The sequence below is a fragment of the Thunnus albacares genome, chromosome 14, assembly GCF_914725855.1.
Source record: "Thunnus albacares chromosome 14, fThuAlb1.1, whole genome shotgun sequence".
Lineage (NCBI taxonomy): Eukaryota > Metazoa > Chordata > Actinopteri > Scombriformes > Scombridae > Thunnus > Thunnus albacares.
The window spans coordinates 6,847,497-6,868,010 of NC_058119.1; the positions used below are offsets into that span (position 1 = coordinate 6,847,497).

General features: G+C 37.6%; 1 protein-coding gene across 3 annotated transcripts in view; it reads left to right on the forward strand.

Annotated features, from left to right (window-relative positions):
- Nucleotides 1-20,514, forward strand: part of blnk (B cell linker) — a 24,321-nt gene continuing 3,807 nt past the window's right edge. The window contains exons 1-14 of one of the 3 annotated variants that reach the window (XM_044372911.1): nt 1-800; nt 2,748-2,911; nt 3,184-3,246; nt 11,671-11,717; nt 14,525-14,590; nt 15,171-15,217; nt 17,286-17,329; nt 17,423-17,540; nt 17,876-17,979; nt 18,186-18,258; nt 18,366-18,449; nt 20,129-20,154; nt 20,246-20,274; nt 20,375-20,431. In XM_044372911.1, coding sequence (XP_044228846.1) covers nt 2,843-2,911; nt 3,184-3,246; nt 11,671-11,717; nt 14,525-14,590; nt 15,171-15,217; nt 17,286-17,329; nt 17,423-17,540; nt 17,876-17,979; nt 18,186-18,258; nt 18,366-18,449; nt 20,129-20,154; nt 20,246-20,274; nt 20,375-20,431 — 827 coding nt within the window. In that variant the 5' untranslated portion in view covers nt 1-800; nt 2,748-2,842. Of the gene's footprint in view, nt 801-1,382; nt 1,414-2,747; nt 2,912-3,183; nt 3,247-11,670; nt 11,718-13,873; nt 14,074-14,524; nt 14,591-15,170; nt 15,218-17,285; nt 17,330-17,422; nt 17,541-17,875; nt 17,980-18,185; nt 18,259-18,365; nt 18,450-20,128; nt 20,155-20,245; nt 20,275-20,374; nt 20,432-20,514 lie in introns of those variants that run through there. The other 2 variants (XM_044372910.1, XM_044372912.1) reach the window with 2 other exon arrangements.

Here is a 20,514-nt window from a genome sequence, read left to right on the forward strand (position 1 = left end):
AACAAGCAGATACAGAATAATATGTGATACTGTTTGACAGTGTGAATAAGATGATTTTACCAACATTAAAGCAGCAACATTTTTCATATTACCAGTCAATCACATGACCACTTGCATGTTAAGGATGTTGCTCATACTGACAAACCAACTCAGCTCCACAGTGTTTCAGTCTTTTTCAATATTTTTCTCTACTTTTTTACTTGTTTTGTTTCACTCTCTCAGTGACATTTCAGCAGCAGCATACAGCTGTTTTCGGTGAAAAGGCTCCGAAATCCCACTTTACACTACCTAGTACCAGTTAGCAGCTAGTGGCTAGCTAGCTGGTGTATGGTGAACATAGCAGCTAAAGATTCCCTAAAAATTAAGATTATTTGCCCAGAAGTTGGTGGAGACAAAAACAGTGTTAAATGGAGAGTGAATATTGACTTAGATTCAACTCCAAGTGAATGCTAATGTTGCTCCTGCTGAACATGCAATAGGCAATTGTTTGCTAACGGTATAGTTTGTACTTGCTAAATGCTCTGCTATGTGCACTGATAGATAGATAGATAGATAGATAGATAGATAGATAGATAGATAGATAGATAGATAGATAGATAGAATGTTTATGATGACACACTGAAAATACTGAGAATAAAAATCAAAACCTCAATGCTTGGAGCAGACATTTTTGTTTTGACAGTACTCCTGTGGTGTCAGAAGACAGTACCAGGTCCAGTCGGCCTTCTGCATTAAACATCTTGAAATCGATAGCCAACAGAGCATCAAAATAGACAAAAAAAAATACACACAGCCTGAAGGTAAGTCTTATTATCCAGTTTTCTCGTTGAAGAGTTGCTGTTTTGTATCATCAATATTTCAGGTTGAGGAAGCTTCCTAACAAAGTTGAAGGCTGTGCTGAAGAAATGGCCCACTAACAAAACAAAGTGATATAAAAAAGTAATGGTTTCCTTTTGTTTTAGTGAGTGTACTTCTTCATTGATTTGCATGTATTAAGGAAGAGTGTGGCAGCATTTAAAAAGTGTATTCAATATCTAAGCAGTTTTCAATTTGCTGTTAGGTAATGAGAGGACCAAACACGTGCACACTATCACTGAAAATAATTGGAAAATGTAGAAAAAGTACTCTTCCATTTTAAAAAAAAGGCTATTCCATAGTATTGCTCAAATGTTTACACAAACGCTGTCTCCTAATTATCATCGTCAGCTCTGAATAATGGAATAGTTCGACATTTTGGGGAATATTCTTACTCCCTAAAAGGCTTAGAGTTGAATACAAAGATTGACATGACTCTCATGTTCATGCATTAAGTATGTAGCTGGAACCAGGAAGTACCTCTAACGTTAACTAATTTGAGGTCACACATGCACCCTCCCACTCTTCAGAAAGAAACAGTTATGGCTCTCTCCACAGGTAACAAAATCCAACTTTCAGCACCTATAAAGTACAGTAATTAACACGTCATGACTTGTTTGTTGAATCCATAGTGTAAAAACAACACATGTTGTTACCTTTAGACAGAGTTGTGCTAACTGTGTCCTCCTTTTTCCAGTCTTTATTCTAAGCTAAGTTTCTTATTTACCATACAGACAGGACACTCATCTAACCGTCGGCAAGAAAACAAATACCTGTATTTCCCAAAACTATTTGTTTAATATCTATTTTAAATCACAAGGTTGGTTCTTGTCTGTCTTCTTTTAAGTTTGAGGCAAGAATCAGACAAAAGATCCACATACTTTACTGATAGCTCCAAGGGATTGTCAAATCAACATGACAAAGCAAAACAAGCTGGACCAATGATTAGTCCAGCTTGAAAGCAGACTGACTCTCAATCATGCAGATCACAATCATCTGAGTGATGAATGTGTTTTTGTCTATATGTGGCTTGTTCTGCTTTGTGATGGTGATTTGACAATGCCTTGGAGCTATTAGTGCAGTGTGTGGATCATTTGTCTTTTGATTTTTGATCCAGTACCTGTAGACGTTTTTTGAATGTGCGTACCGTACACCCTGTCTTTCTTTTAAGTTTGAGATATGCAGACACACTTACTCATATTTTGACTGGCACATCCAAAAATAACATTAAAATTCTCAACTTTGGAGGCAGTGTATCTGTTGTCTCTACACCGCTCAGTCTGATAAAATAGGAACAAAATCATCTTCATTTAAAGTGAGTTATCATATTTTTAGATCTCACGGGTGTGTTGGCTCGATCTTGACATGCCTGATCACAGTCATATCAGAGACATTAATCAACAAAAAACACTCCATTTCCTGTCTTAATGAAAATTTCAGAAAGTTGAATGAGCACGCTCTCTACACATCACTTTCATTAGAGATAATGCAGCGCTATATTTACCACTTCAGCAATCTTTCCACCCACTGTAAGATTGGAGTCTTAATAGTCTTGCACCTTAAATAACATTATACACTGAAATAAATATAAATGTAAAGTATATTACACACTCAGCCTGACTGAAAATGACACGTGCCTGAGCTGGGAGGTCGAATCCAGTCACAGTATATTATGACACTTTTGTTTCTTAAGGTTTTTTTTTATGTAGAATGACTTTGAGGAAGTCCCTGCTTCCCTTTTGCAGATCCCTCAGTGCAATTTGGGGGACAAGTCTAGATATGTGAAAATACCATGAATTGCTGCATTACTTATAGATGAAGGAGAGGGAGACAGAGAATATGTGTTGGTTTTAATGAGGTGACCTCCCTGTGTGTACTTCTCCCTGTTGAAGCTGACTGGTGTGTTGGAGCCGTGGTGCGTGACGGGTCAGTCTATTACTGTACTTCCAAAAGCACACTTGCTCAGAGGTTCCCTGTTGAGACAGAAATGAACCTGCCGTCCAAAGAGGAGTGCGAAGGATGGGACCAGGCTCAAGTAGCCTTCTTTATGTGCAAGGTGAGTACAAGAAAAATGGGAGACATTATAAAACACAGTGAGAATGCCAGTGGATGCTAAAGAGGTGTGTTGACCTACTTTCTCACCATTTACAAGTTAATCCTAGCTAATAAGGGTGTGTAGATAATATGTCATCTCTTGTTTGTCTCTTCATACATACTGTACATGTGCAACACAAGCAAGTGTTAGATAAAGAAGACAGCCAAATTCAGATAATCTGTGTGCTTAAATGTCAGTTCAGAAAACTAAATCAATATGTTTACTACCCTTAGAACAAAATGCAAGAGTGTGCTGTCACCATCAACAGACTGAAAATGAATGGACAGAAATTTCTGGTGAGTAGATCCCCTCACATATCCTTTTTTTTGCCTAAATTTTCCAGAAAAATACTCTTTCTGCCCCTGTTGTGGTTATATAATCTGCTAATCCGTTCAGGATCATATCTGGGTTGTGGTTGTTGTTCTAATTACATCAAAATAGACAAATCCTCCCAAGCAATTATTATTATGATTATGGTATTAAAAACAGCAGAATAATTACATTCCCTGGAGCTATTTATGCCAGTTTTGCTAAAAAAAAAAATTATAATAAACAACTGTCAAACTCAGTTTCAATACCAAGCATTTTGTACAGTTCTCTCTACTATTTTAAAGTCAGCTGATTTGAATACACTGTATCGAAAGCCTTTCAACCGAAACTGAACTTTAAAATAGATGTTGTGTTGCAAAAATACTGCTAAAGCTGCAAAACACTGCAAAAATCCAAAGTTAATAAAACAGAGGAAAGTTTACAGGATATGAAACTTGTCTCTACTGTAAACTCACCCACTTGTTTTACTTCCCGCACTCACAGTGTGTAATCAGTGACTCCCCTAACATGGAAGTGTGTGAATCAATTGCAACTTCTGCTTTGATGTCACCGTAGTATCTCATTGCTTTGTCTCGCTCATCCACATTCTGTGTACAATCTCTGAGGGCCTTTCTGATGTTTCTGTGAAGCACACAGACTGAGTGCAGGTGAAAACCGACTGTCTGTGTGTGGGTGAGAGACTGTGAGAAATGAGTCTCGGAGCTAATAAAGCTATGATCCCTGCTTATTTAAGTAAGTATCATTAGATCTGTCCCGGTCTGTTTTAAGAGGAATTTATGCGCTGAGATAACTGAGGCATGGGTTTATAACTTCCTAATATTCATTTTGAGGATCCTAATACCTCAGTAACACCTGCGTGTCGGCATGCGAGCATTCATTTATATGCCTCTTTTTAGTGGCTACCTACAAACACCCCTTGTCACACTAGCAAATGAGAGCAGCAATATATTTATTAGTCGTTGACCCTGAGCTGGATATTGCATCATTAAAATACTCCTATATCTCCCATGTGTATCTCCACCAAAAAATTCTCAGTGTGGATTTTTATCAGTCAAAATGATTAATATTTCAAAGCTGGAGGTTTTGGTGTGAGAGTTACCAGTGCATATCTGAAAAATACATGTGCATACAATATGTGTATTGACTGATAGATCCCATAGCTACAGATCCGGCTCAGGTAAACCCATGCTCATATTGAGCAAGAATATTTAACCATGGCTGCACAGCTGGCTACACACGCCTTCAGTTCAACTGGCTTCAAGGCTGCAGAGTCTGACAAACATTCCCAATCATACCTCTGTTCAAATCCAGTCAGGTGAACTTTTCATTGCCACATAGGCACCTGGTTATGTATTAAAATGGCAAACTTGGAAAGATACATAATTGGTTTGAGGGTCTGGGGGTCCTCTCCCGCATAAAAAAATTGTAATTTAAAACAAATTTCCTGCATTTCTACAACACCTAACCTCTTGGATTAAGTCAAGAAACAGCCACGTGCACTGGTCTAGATTAGTTAGATTGAAGGTGCTATGAAAACCAGGAATGCATTGAGAACAGTATATAATTGGATGGATCAGGACAAGAAATGATTATTAGCAGAATGGCTATTTCATATTTGAAATTGTATTCATAAAAACATTATATAGCCTAAAAGGTTGCAGGCTACTAGGCCATCTTCAAGGTTAAACAAGGACAAACAGTTAATATAAATGAAATAGTCACACATCGCAATATGATTTGTATAATTAAACCTTGTTAAACAATTTTAAACCTGAGGGTTGCTATTCTCACTCACAAGGCCATCTTCAAATTCTAATAATTGCAACAAAGTACAAACAGTTTGGATGAATGAAATGGCCTCACACACAGGTTCTAGTGGTAGCTATTAACACCACTAGCTGATGTAGTTGTAATGTTATACAGGAATGAATAATCATAACTTCAAAAGCAGATTATTTTAACCTACATTATCTCAAATCAAAGACTATTTTAATGCACAACTCAGAAGGTGATTTTTGCTCCCCAAGACTTTAAAGTGCTATTGTAGTTGAGGACTAGACGTTACTTCCCTTTATAACTTGAGCTCTTATTTAGCCTGTATGAGAAAATGTGAGAATAATCATAATAATGAAAGCACAGAACAAAGCACAGTCATCATATTTATAATAATTCCATCCAAAGTCTGACTAAAACTGAAACTAAAGCAGAGTATTCTGCAGAAGTCTAAACAAGTTACTGCCCACTGCTGAACATTTGACTGTTTGTTAATTCAGACACTTTGGTGCTCTGTCTGTCTCGCTCTCACGATGGGTTGGACTGAACCAACTCAAAGGGTATTACTTGTTTTTGCCAGTTGCTGAAAATAGAAAAATGATCATTGATATAGGCTGCTTAAATATAAACACCTGACTGTGGGGACTATATGATGATAAGTTTATTTTTAAAAAGACAAAAAGTGTTGCTGTATTTTTAGCCATGTTAGTGGGATATCAGTCTGTTAATCGATCCACCACATTGGTCTGGACTGAAATATCTCTAACATTCCCATCAGCTTGAGATGTAGTTTGTGTTTAGTGCTAATTAGCAAATAATTACGGGCTAAACTAAGATGGTGAACCTGGTAAATATTACCTGCTATCATTAGCATGTTAGCATTGCCACTGTGAGCATGGTAGCATGCTGATGTCAGCATTTAGCTCAAAGCACCCCAGATGCCCCAAATACAACCTCACAGAGCTGCTAGCATGGCTGTAGACTTTCAGTCTTGTTTAGGAGTTAGTGGAGACGCCTTGGTATTGAATAAAGTATTATAGTGATAAAATAAGTGACAGTAATGTGATATGTTCGCTGATGGAATACTGTAAAGACAGAGCCCTCTATGTTTATAAAGAGTGATTTGTCTCTTTGTCCTTGTGTGTCCTTGTGCCTTGTCCTCACCATGTGCTTTACCTTGTATGTTTGACAGAATAGTGTTAATATTTAATCTGCAATCTGCATCCTTGTGGATTTCAGTGTTGACATCTTTGGCTCTAAAGAAGTGGTTAAAGGAGCAGGGTGTAGAATTTAGTGGCATCTGGCAGAACAGACTTGGCAGAAATGGAATATAATATTCATAAGTGTGTTTTCATTAGTGTATAATCACCTGAAAGTAAGAATCGTTGTGTATTTGTTACCTTAGAATGAACCCTTCATATCTACAAAGGGAGTGGGTCCTCTTCCACGGAGCCCGCCATGTTGCACCAACCAAACCAAAACCAAATTTCTGTAGGTGGCACTCTTTACCTTGAGTGTTATTTCTCACTCTAACCATCCAGTTCCTCTTCTATCTCTGACAAACCTGCTGTTGCCTCTGGCAGTGAAATGTCATTTCCTGTTGCAAGAGGATTTGTAAAACAACAACTGCAAAATCTTTTTTGCTTTAGTGTAGATTGAATCACTATTGTGTTACAAAGCAGCATGAAATAAAACAGACTTACTTACCTGTATATTTACATGTTTTTTGTGTTCATGTTCATGTTTTTTTTTACTTCAAGAACTTAAAGCTCCCCCTACACTCAAAAATATGTTTTTCTTCTTGTTACTTCAGTTGGATGTTTGAGCTTCACTGTGCATAGTGATATATGTGCAGAGTTTGACACTAGAAGGCTGTTTTCACATTCATCTGCTCTCAAGGGGGAAAGTTCCTCTGTGCTCACCCAAAATCTGAGTTTAAGGTGTGAACATAAGAATATGATTTTGTTCTTATGATTGATTGACTAGATGTGATCACATCTAGTTTGGAAGCCAATCGTGGTCCAGTATGCGCACAAGTGTTGACTTTTTAACGAAGGAGGTTCAATTTTGAATGAAATATATTTGCATATTCATATATTCTGGATTTTTTAATGAGAGAGAAGGAATAGATGTCATTTTAAGAATTTTTAGCGAGGTAGTTGAGCTTTTTCGTGGGAGTATTCCTATATGTCTTAAAACATGTATAGAGGGGGATTTTTATGTCTCTGCACCAGTGCCATTAAGACACATTCCTGTGAACTTATCATCCACGCATGATCACAAACACTGTTTTAAACCTATGTAGGGCAGCAGCATGCCGTCCGTCTGCTAAAACCGCAGCAGAGAAGGAACAAGGATCGTTTATAATAAGTTCATGTTTGACTCATCAGGAGCTCAGCATGTGTCTAAGGGCAGAGAGGGCCTGAATGTCATGAGCACTGCCTTTGGCTTGCTTTGCATATTCATGTGATTTTTTTTATACAATAGATGGAGCAAAGGTCACGAAATCCTCAAGTAAATGAGCACGAAGAAGAAGAAACACAGATCTAAAATGCATCTCTGTTCAGATTACACCTACAATGTCTGTTCATCATTCAGTGGTTTAGAATGAGGTCTGAAGAAAAACAATCTAAACCTGTCTGAGTGGTGGGTGGCTGTATATTACAATACAGATGGGAATGACAGTCAGTCAGCGCACCACAGATAAAGGTAATCACCATCTTTTTGATGCCATATTCGCTCACACAGGTAGACAGGTTAAAAGAGATATGTAGTAGATCAAAAGAACTGTCAGCCTCCATCTCTGTGACGCTGCCTGTGTGTGGCTGCTATGTAAGGAAGTCACTTTCAACTTCTGTGTATGACATCAGCACTACAAACAAAGGCCACTCAAAGTAAAGGACAGTTCATGCACACATCTGTGGCAATATGCTATATCACATGATTACTTTGTTGTTGGTATCAAACATCTATGGTGACATGCCGAAATGATATAAAAATGATATAGGCTTTACAAGGAAGGCTTGTAAAATGTGTATGTGAGCAAATATAATTTCCAACAGAGATCAGGCATTACTGTAATTCAGTCCAATTCCAGCCTTACTAAATCAAGTTTGCCTCCTCGTAATAGATAATAAAGGAAAAAGAGCAAACTGTCAGAGCCTTAAAGGGGAAAAACACCTTAAACCAGAATTAGCTTTTTACACCGGTGACTTTGGAAAATGTAGTGTAGATTTGTGAACATGTGGGAGGTCTCTCACCAAATGACTGTAATGAGACCTCGTGCAGCTGCTGTGAAAGAACCACAGGTAATTTTGTGGGGATGTAGCTGTGAAGCTGTTCTCTCTTTTGTGAAATGAAACCTTTTTTTTTAAAAACCACCAACAAATGTTGTATGTGTTACACGCTCTGCTTGCTGCATGGCATTTCAACTTCAAACCGCGTGTGAACTGAAAGAAAAGTGGCCCACCATGTGCCTGTTTATGAGTGAAACTGAGATCTCACACTGATGTAACTCTTGCTAAAGAGCTACAAAATGTGTGTACTAGCTAAGTTATGAGCTATAACTTTGGCACCTGTATACCCAGAACTTTAAGTGTTAGCATTACCCAACATCTGTAGAGATGTCTGACAGCTAAGCCCCCGTAGATCTGTCTGTTACAAATATGCTAATGTTTAGCATACAGAGTATATTATCTACTATTTTTTAGGCATCATGATTTAAAGCTTTACTATACAGCATGTTGAATTTTTACAAGATTATATCATCAGTTTATTCAAGATTCAAGAGACTTTATTGTTTATTTATTATCCTTTGCACAGGCACAGGGTACATGCACAATGGAATTCTTGTGCGGTTCACTCAGTCAGGTAAAAAAAGAAACAAATCTGCAATAAATTAAATTAATATTCAATTAAAATTAAATATGAAAAAGAGAAGCAAGGTCAGAGAGATATTACATTGTTTACAACAATTATTTACAACATTCACCTTTGTTTATCCTGATACTGTATGGTTTTGTTTGTGGAAAAATCACTGATGTCCGAGTCTGTGTCTTTTTAATACCATGGCACCAAAGTCAGAAATTTCAAAACCTACACATGGTGGCTTTCAATGAAAACTCTGACATTTTTGGAAAATGCATTTATTCGCTTTCCTGCCAAAAGTTAGATGAGAAGACTGAATGTTGACTGAATGTCATATCTGACTGTTCAATATGAAGTTTGAGTGAGGATGTGGTTAGCTTTGCTGAACATAAAAACTGCTAGCCTGACTCTATCCAAAGCTAACAAATTCTTCCAACTAGCATCTCTAAAAGCGCACAAATAAACATATTTTATTTCTTTGTTAATCTGTAAAAAATTTGAAGAGTAAAAACAATTTGTGGTTTTATGGAGGGTATTTCTTGGCCAGGAGCTGTGACTTTCTAGGCTAGCTGTTTCCCCCTGCTTCCATCCTTTGGGCTAAGCTAAGCTATCTGTCTCCTGTCTCCTGCTTCATATTTAACATACAGAGAGTGGTGTCAATCATCTCATCTAACACTCAGCAAGAAAGTGAATGCACATGTTTCACAGAATGTGAAACTATTCCTTTTAACAAAATAGGAACAAACACCAAGTCTATCGGTCATGCATTCCTCATTGATTCACTTCCTGTTTCTGTTTTATGGCCTGTAGGGTGATAACATCTATAATAGTGAATCATTCATTTGAATAATCTACTGCTCAAAGCTTGACAAGCAGCATTTGACACACATTGACACAAATCATGCCACAAGGAAAGAATTCAAAAAACATCAGACCATGAAAGCAATAGATGTCTGTTCACATGTTAATTCAACTGTACGTACATTTTAAAATCGTGTGAAAAATTACGATGTAACACTATGAGTGAGGGCATCTGGTCTGCGATACAAAGGAGAGGCTGCAGCTTGTAGAGCTGTTGTGTCTCATTTGAACAAGCACAGACACTCCTATAAATAATTCAATGTGGGAGCAGTGCCTGAGTATCCACTGGGGCAGACTATTTGATATTTTATTCGGTGTCAAAAGGCTAAGTCGGATTTTATACAGATACTTTTTTCTCTCCTGTAAGCCAGTGGGATGATCAAGTGTGTATCTGCGAGGCCAAGGTTCATTTCTTTGAAGGAGGTAAAGCCTTTCATATTAAGTGATCTCACTCTTTGATTTACAAATGATTAAATCACAAGCTCTGCTTAAAGGGCTTTCACTGTGCTATGGGCTTATTCCTAGAGGTAATTCATCCTTTTGTTGCACAAAGGTTCCCATATTCACACACTAAGGTAGTGTAAGTTGCTTTATCAAGCCCCACCCAGTGGAATGTATAATACATATTATAAACAGCTTTGAATAACTACTGTAGGAATCTTACTAGTACATCACTGCACTTGTTTCACAGGAGACTCTGCAGATAAAGGGCCATACATACATTATTCATATTCAAATTAACTATCCATATCAGGCTCATATCTCGTACATGAGCCTCTTATCACAAGCTTCTCTCTATTTGTTCATCTGACATCTTACAGACTTGAATGCGCGATTCCAAACTTTCGCCAGCATGGATCGTTGTCACAGACACCGTTGTCATGATTCCTCGTCATGGATCTTCATTACATTTCGACAAATATAAAACAGGAGAGAGACAGAGCAAGTAACGACCTGGAGCAATGAATTATGAATGAAGAGGGGAATACATAATTTAGAGGGATTTGTTGCATATTTTATGGTAATCATTTTCCTTTCATTTACAAATCACAATTGCCTTACTGCACAACACACATTAAAATGCAACAAAAAATTACGATGCAGCGGGCAGTAGGATAAACTTTTTTACAGTGTTAGATGATGTATGAAATTGTGAGGTATGATGGTGGTGTGTTTTTTGGTTTTAGGGGGTCGGCTCCTCACCTGAAGGTCAGCAGTTTTAATTTGCAAAATGGAAATCAAGCAGCAGCACATAAAAAAGCAGCTTTTAAACCTCTGCTTTACTTTTTAGAGCCTCTGTTTTGTGTCCTTCATGATGTTGGTTCATGAATTGTTAACTAACAGTGTTTTTTGTGTGGTAACATTGTTGCATTAAATGAACTACATGCATCACATAAATAAAGTGATTTGATTTGGTTCTCCCATCTAAGAGTTTATACTATCACTGAGCACGGCAGCCAACCCCCAACTTCTACATGGAGCTGCTGCAGCTTATCTGATCAACAATACTGATAATTGTGAGATTGAAGTGCTAATATATGCATAAATGTAATATATATGTGACCCTGAAGCTCCTATAATGTCCTTCAGTAACAGCTCTCCTCTGTTTTGGTTCAGTTTAGACTAAAACCTGAGTGTGGCATGAAAACAAAGTGTGCTCTTGAAATAGCCCTTAGTGAGATGCTGCCATCTCCTGTTAGCTAAGAGCTGGTGCACATATGTAGATGTATATCTGTAGTATTACAGCTCAAATGCATGTATTTAGTAAGGGCGGCATACTTGCAGTGTTATCTCTGCCATGAGGAATTACAATCATCAATGAACTCTCTACTTTTTTTTTCATTTATCCCAACTTGTATTTACATTTGAGCTCTCTCATGCCTTCACAGAATCTGTCTGAAAGCGACCTGAGCAAGTTCAGTCTCATCCACCAACCGTAAGTGATACTTTAATAATGCTGTCATCACACAGCTAAACCCTCCTTCCTTCTCGCCCTGCCTCCCTCTAACCCTCTTTCCATTTTTTCTCGTCTTTTATCTCCTTTTCATTACTGTCACAAAAGTAAAAACATTTCAGGAGCACTGAAGTTATACTCACAAAAATATACCGAATCCTCTTCATACTCATTGATAGCCAGTTTTTTTTAATTATTATTATTATTACTACTAAACAATGAATTCCAAGTGACAGGAGGCGACTGGAGCTGTAATATATACAAAGCTCGACTACTTGAAAATACGTGGATGCCAGAAATAAAATTACTGTGTGTACATGTCTGTGAGTACATGCATTCAGTCTGTTTGTTTGTTCTCACATACAGCTGGATTTGTGTGTGTGTGCGTATGCAGATGTGTGACGTGTGTATGTGTAGAGAGGGTTGTTTGCCTTCCTGACTGCACCTGCACATTTGTTCTTGTTTGTGGTGTGTGTTCCTGTTCATGTATTCCCATGTGTATGTGTACGTGTATGTGTGTGTGTATGCGTATGTGTATGTGTGTGTGTGTGTGTGTGTGTATGTGTGTGCATGTGTGCCGCATTAACAATAGCTCATGGTCTGACAATAATAAACTGAAATCAGTCAGTCAAATTTAAACTTAATGTTCAATGTCTGCATCATTTTGAATTATTAAAGGTTCTATATGTGGAATTGTGAAGAAATATACATGTGTTTTTTATTGCCAATGAATGAAAAGGTAGTAATGTAATGTAAAAAAAAATTAGACCTTCCCCAACTTTCTCAGTTGTCTGTAACAGCCTATGGACTGATTTCTATGTGAAGGACCCAGGCCAGATCGTTTGTTGACGTTAGCAGGAGAGAGGCAGGGCTGTTAGGAGCATGCAAAAACATCACTCTTATTTTCCCGGAAAATTCGGCCCGGGTCCTTCATATAGAAATCAGTCCATAGGCTGTTACAGACAGCCTATGGACAGTCTAGTTAAGTGAGACTGAGAAGATAAAATGCCATTCAGTGGTCAGTAGGGAAGAGAGTAGGTGGCAGTTTGCTGTGAGGCTGCAGATTTTAATTGATTGCTCTTTGTTTCAGCTTGAAGGTGCAGTGTGTAGAATTATGTTTTAGTTAGTGTATAATCACCTGAAAATAAGAATCATTGTGTTTTTGTTGCCTTAGAATGAGCCTTTTATATCTACACAGAGAGCGGGTCCTTTTCCTCGGTATTCAGTTGGTTGCAATCTGCAACCTCACCACTAGATGCCACTAAATCCTACACACTCGTCCTTTAAGTTATTTTGGTGAATTTCCCAGGGTTCATTGTTACCTCTGTTTCATTTTTTAACATCCCTTTAAAAGATTCCGGTGCAAAAATACCATCTTCTACACTTTATATGGGGTGGTGGCACTACAGTCCCCTTAGACAATTAAACTCAATGCAGACAAACATCATACTACAATTTTGAAAGGATTTGTAATCATATCTACATACATCAAGGCTACAGAACTGAGCTTTGCTTTGAAATGTTAATTTCATACATTACATACAGTAGGTCAGTTATAACATAACAAGGATGTACAGCTCATAGAGAATGAATGGAAAACACATAGGAAGTTGACAGGAGATTGAATTTCCCATAAGTGTCCCCAGTGGTTCCACATTCATTTCCAGCCGAGCAGCTCCAGACTGAATGATGAATAAAGGCTTTCTTTTTTTGTCATCATGAATAATGCACAGTTGGTTCCTTAAAGATCCAAACTGTCTCTTTAATTCTTGAACAGTGTGGCTTTTTCTCACCACAGCAGACAGCTTCCTGGTTTCCACACACACTGCAACGGACCATCCTTCTGCCATTCTAACAGGACAGGCTGCACACTCTTTTTTATTTGCTTTTCCATATAGAAAGTACCCAGGATTACAATACAGCACTTTCCATGACACATCACACATGACCTCACCCACATCCTAAAAACAGTGAAGGATTAACATGTACTTACTTTATATTCACACCCATCAAGATGTGTTACTAACAATAAATCTGGTGAGAGAGTTGCACAACTCTTTGCAGATGATGGTGTGTTAATGATGCAAGAGGTTTGTTGAAAGTGTGTGTGTGTGTGTGCGTGTGTGTGTGTAAAGGGTGAAGAGGAGTGGAAAAGAGAAGTGAATTTTCTTACCAAGGCGGCTAGAATGAATCCCCTCCCCTTTATGACAAGACAAAGACGTGACTAGCACAGACTTAATGCATGAGAGGAGTGACACTCAAAGATGTAGATGCTTGCATTAAATATGAATATGGATACGTTAGGTAAACTTGCTGCTCCTGCCACAGCAAAGATTCGGTAAGCACTTTGGGTTTTATTTGACCTTTTTACTTATGCTTTTTAATTAGAAAAAGAACAAGTGGCCACATCTGACGGCAAAATGAAATCACAGTTTCCTTTCATGTTTGCATTACAGTGTCAGTAGATCAGATTAGTGTTACATCTGTTAACTATACAACAACAAAAGGGTTCAAACTTGGGCAAAAAGTTGGCATCATCATTTTGAGTGTAAAAAGTGCTTTTGCCATTTTGTAACTCAAATCTTTAATATAAACATTGTCAGAAATGTGTGTTTATGGAGAATTCACCCATCTGAGTAACTACAAATAGTTCTGAGTGTGACTTTGCTTGTGAGTTAGCTGAGATAATAACAGTATCTACATGTTTAACACTTTTGTTCAGCACATAAGGCTGCAAAACTTCATTTTCCGAAGACTTGAATCTCAAAGCCGAACAATGTGTTTTCCAGGCAGATTCAGAAGATTGTTCAAGACATCAAGAAAAATGACGGCAGCTTACTGAATAAACTAAGAAGGTAAGTCTCTAAACTTTTAGAATCTCTAAAGCATTTTGGAAGTATTAGGCCCCTGTATTAGAAATATAGGTGTATTTCTAAGTAGGAGGCAAGTTTGGTGATCTAAAAATTGTATGTGGGGGGAATATATAGAGATATACACATATACATCAGTGGAGAGTGTTGATTCCTCTTTCACAACCGTTGGAATGAGAGAGTGAACAACAAACCAAAAATAACTTAAACAGATGGCTGTTGTCTCACTTTCCTTTCCTGAAATGAATCCCCTTAAGACACATGAGGATAGATACCGTAATGACACATGTTCAACAGAATCTATTTATTCTCATCCTGTCACGTAAATATGCATATCAGTCTGTTACGTTCAGCTATATAAATAAAGTCCTTTCACACTTCTACGGCACAAGTAACACATGCAAAAGAAATTATGTCACCAATACAGAATTATTAGTCAACCATTCCACTTCAATACTCTAAATCTCAGATCTTATCTTGTATTAATAGTAAATGTTCATACCATAAAACCTTTGTCAAATCACTGTTAAATCATTTATGTTGACAATCTCTCTCTATATGGCAGACTGAAAAGCAAACCACTTCCAAAAGTACCTGCAAGAGATTACAGAGGTAGGCACTGTGTCTTGACCACTGGTTTCACATGAAATGCTTTAAATGAAGAAGTGAAATGACATCCCACCTTAGTGAAACTGATGTTTCCTTTAAGCTGATCGCTTGAAAGCTCATAAATTAATTATAATAATGTACTGTACATATAAGTATTTGAGTAATTGTATTATGACAGTCATGAAAATATGTTAATCTATCCTTTAAAGGTGCAGAGAATTTGGGATTCTTATACCCCCCACTTTTCCTTGCAAAGCAGTAACACACTCTACATGGAAAAAGTGTCATGATTTTTCTCTCTGCACAGACAATTTTCAAATATGAGTATTCAAGCCAAGCAAATGTAAATGTGCTGCAGATACACTATTTATTTATCCATGGTTCGTGGTTCTGCTCATTTTTTTATGCTATACAAACCTAACATGCTTGAAGATCTTTAATAAAAAAATAATTCACTGCCTGCCTTATAACCATTGACCTCTGTGCTAGAGGCAGGATGATATTTGATATAACTAGGCCATGTATTGCAACTTAACGTTATAGCTTTAGTTTGTATTATCATTATTTATCATCGTTTGAACAACATGCATACCAGCATGCCAGTAAATACACGTTCATAAAGGCAGAAGGTGCAGAAAGCAATGTCTCTTGGCAAAGACAGAAAAATAATCAAAAAGTCAAGGTTTTGAAGAAAGTTGACAGTTTACATCTTTTTTAGTAGTTAAATTGTGTCTTCATATTGTTTCTTGGTTGAAAAATGACATATTTGGAAAGATTTTTAGCTTTTTCACTTATCATAGAGATGTTGTAGATGTAGAGATGTATTGTATATTCAGATAATTCCACCCATGATAATCACAGTTTGCAAGTGTCATAACAGCCCAAATTTATCTGAACTTGCCAGGCCTGTTCTGGAGTGTTTCTTATTCACTTGCAATTACGACTTTCCCAATTGTTAAGGTAAGCTTATCTGTATAGCACCTTTTAAAAACATTTGAAAGTGCTTTACATAAGGTGAAGAAATGCATTAGAGCAACGATTAAAAACACAATAAAAAGGGAACAATAAATAAATCAGTTAAAAAAGAATAAAAGGACTTTCAAAATTGAGATAAGATAAAACTGAATACAAGTAAATGACCAGTAATCAAATCAAATCAATCAAAGGCACAGGAGAACAACACAGTTCTAAATTTAGATTGGAAAGTGGCTGGAGTCGGAAGTTGGTTCCATATGCGCAGCATAGTAGCTAAAAGCTGGTTTCGACTTTAGATGCAAACAGCTGACTGCAACGTAGCCACTGGATTTATATTGATGAAGCAGGCCAAAAATGGTCCAGTGGAATTAAGTGATCTATAAAGCAGCAGCAGCACTTTAAAATCTATAACTAACAGGAAGCCAGGTAAAGATTTAAGAACTGGAGTAATGTGGTCAGTTCTCCTGGTTCTTGTTAAAACTCTGCTGCAGTTGTCTCTGAGTCTTTCCACGTTGTTGCCGAGCAAAATCATTTCTGTTTTGTCTTTGTTTTATTCCGGGAAAGTTATTTAGATGGCCAACTAGAACATCCAGTCAATTTCACCTCAGTACATTTGCTCCAGCTTGATCAAAGCCTCCATACTAATAAAATGTACAAATTGTTCAAACATACCATATAAATACACAGCAGCTGCAAAAACAAGTGCTTAGAGTGCATAAAAGATCAACTCCTCCCGTTTCCAGATGTTTTGAGGAACACACTGTGCTTAATTATGTGAAGCTTCAGTTCAAATTGCATCATGAAAACAGCGATAATGTAAGATAAAGTAATTTGTTGAAAAATTGAAAAATAGTTCAAGAGGTGAGGTTACACGGTCCACTGCTTCCTCAACAAAAAAACTGACTGAGAGACAGGATTTCACTCTAAAATTAGACAAATGTACTCCGACACCTGCTCAGATGAATTTATGGCTGGTATTAAATATTATTATGAAATCCAGAATTAGAAGCGTAGCTTTTACATGTTGAGGGGACTCATCACAAGTTCTTCTTTCCACTCTTTGTCATGAAATCACTTTCAATTATTGTGTTTACAGATGAAGACAGGGAGGGTGATGAACAGCTGTCTGACCCTGATTATGTAAGTTGGGAAAAACTGAACGTCAAAGTGATTTAAAGTGTTTTTCTCTGAGATATTTGTATCTAACAATATGGGACTGCGTGTTGCCCCCAGGATAATGACATGTATGAGGATCTATCTCGGGACCAGGATGACAGCTATGAGCCTCCTCCCAGCCACAGAGTCTTCAACACAGCTTCTTCAGCTTCCCTACCAAGAGGGGAGTATCTTGGTCGGTGTTCATTTTTTACTGAAACTTATTTTTGTCACTATAAATAATTAAATATGTGGCTGCATGCTGACTTTTAAAGCAACATAATTAGTTCCTCTAATGATACAACTCAAAGTTCATACATGCTCTGGTTCACGTGCAGTTTCTATAACTTCTACTGCGAGGGTTTGGTTGTTTTGCAGTTATCATTCTCTTCCTGCAGAAGAAGATTTGGTTCATTTTTGCCCTTTCAGTAAAAACACTGTTGAGCCAAAGCCACAATACACAGAGGGCTACAGATTGGTGCTTCATGCAAATGCTGACATTCTGTTTCTGCTTCTGCTTCTCCTTTCCAGACAGCTGCCGTAACCGGCCAGACCGGCCACCCAGGAAGCCCCTCCGCCCAGGCAAAGCCTCCAGGCAACTGCCCCCTGAACCCACCCACGTGGGGAGTGATGAAGTAATGCAACTTTGATTCCGTACCTAAGTTATACACCTCAAGCTCCTGTTCACACTGTTCTGCTGGCCTGCCTGTGTCTTCATACTTTCACTGTAACATATATCGTGCCTTGGAGAATTTCACCATATCCTATGTATTGGTAAATACTTTCCAGTGAGAGTGGACAACTGACAGACTTTTTTTTTTAAAATTATGTCACTTTGTAGGAAGACTACATTAGTCCCGATGGCAGTAACGATGATGACAACTATATTGAACCTTCAGAGAATCCACCTTCTAGTAAGATAGACTTTGGGATTACAATATGTGGGAAAAACAGCAATATGGATACTACTACTACCATAAAAACACTGTAATAATAATAAAGATAATAATAATTTCCTCAGATCCTATGATGCATGGTGGACACAGAGCAGGGAGGGACCGTCCCATGTTGCCTACACCTTTACCAGAGCGTCCACCCAGTCCTGGTAGGTACAACCATATGTCACAGGTTAAACATGCTATACAAGGGGTCAACCTCTACATTTATTGGCCCTAATCATCTGTACACAGCACAACTATCATGCAATTACACTCTGTGTTGAAAACCTAATCTGAAAATGTACTTGTCAAACAAAAAGAAACCCTCTCCTTGTATAATTAGATTTAATTACCATTGGGTTGTTGTTTGAAAGATTTTTTTCCAATGTCACTTATTTTAAAACGAGGCTGTCCATGAAAAGTTGACATTTTGGGAATAAATGGATAGTGATGATATATTTTTTATTCCCATATAAAAGTGTTAACAATCCAAAGAGTCTATATGCTGGAATCTCTGCAAGGCTGTACTTATAGGCATAGTGGTGCTTTTAGCTAAATACTAATGTCAGTATGCTTACATGCTCACAGTGACAATGCTAACATGCTGTTGAGCAAGTAATGCTTACCATATTACCATGTTACACAGTACCAGTCAAAAGTTTGGACACACTTTCTCATTCAAATGAATGGGAAAGTGTGTACAAACTTTTGACTGGTACTGTATATACCATATTGTTACCATATTACTCTATCTTACTTCAGTATGCTAACATTTGCTAATTAGCATTAAACACAAAGGCTAATGGGAATGTCATTTGTTCTGAATTTATTTGGTCATAAACCAAAGTATTGGACAAATTCAAATTTTGACATGATGACTGTAGCAGCTTTCATGGGAATCCATTCAATACATGTTGAAACATTTTACTAAAAACTACAAAATGTCAACGTCACAGTAGTGCTGGAGTAAAAGTCAGCAAATCATTAAAGTCATTGTGATTCATCCTGTGGGAACCATGACTGCTTGTACAAAATGTCATGCTGACAATTGTTTAGATATTTCAGTCTGGACCAAAACGATGACTCGATCAACCGACTGACACCACTAGAGCCACACTGCTAGCATGGCGAAAAATGCAACAAGTCTGAAAAGTTCCTGAAAAGTTGAAAATACATAATCATCACTGGGCAGTTATGATATATTTTACAATATGTCACAGATCAAACAGTTAACCTAACCAGAAAAAGGAGGTTGTCTATAGTATTGAATAAGCAGCATATAGGCCAATGCATGGGACATCTTTGTAAATACACAATGAGAGTTGGTCAAAAGCAGTCCAAACAAAAAAGATGCTTAAGGTACTGTTGCATCCTGAGGAGATGTGTGTGTGTGTGTGTGTGTGTGTGTGTGTGTGTGTGTGTGTGTGTGTGTGTGTGTGTGTGTGTGTGTGTGTGTGTTTGTGTGGTCCAGGTATTCCTCACGTTGTGGGGACATAAATTTGTTTACACAGTCATGTTATAGGGACTTGCCTCCCTTATGGGGACAAAAAGCAAGTCCCCTTAATGTAAAATCAGTAATTTTAGGGTGAACGCTTGGTTTAAAGTTAAAGTTAGTTTGGGGTTATGTTAAAGTTAGGGTTAGGGTTGGGGTTGGGCATGTGGTGGTTAAGGTTAAGGTTAGGATAAGTCTCCAGGAAATGAATGTCAATGTAATGTCCCTTGAAGTGATGGAATCACGACTGTGTGTGTGTGTAATCAGACAATGCATTACAATGCAAATTCAGCACCAAAAAGCGGCTTTTGTGGTTCTACTATATGTCTAATTGTGGTTTTGGTGATTCTTCAGATTTTTATGAAGTTCCTGACAATGAGGTAAGCTTTTTTATAACTATAACTATATAACTATATAACAGCAGTCATAAAGAATTTTAAGCTTATTTATGGCTTTATGGCATCTTTACAGGGGAAATCATTGCCTCTTCCAGCAAGCAGGTCAGTTTGAGACTTTCTTACAGTTGGTTAGGTTCTCATATATTAAAATAGAACTAATGTTCACTACAATCTGAGCTTAATCCTTGCTTTTACCCTACAGACTGTGTCCAATCCCCACACAACAATCACCTTCTTTACCACCAAAACCCAGCCCCAGGTAGGACTGCTGACACTGACATTAAATTTATTGGTTTAAGAGATATTATATTTATTTGCAAAGGGAATTTTATTTCAAGTGCA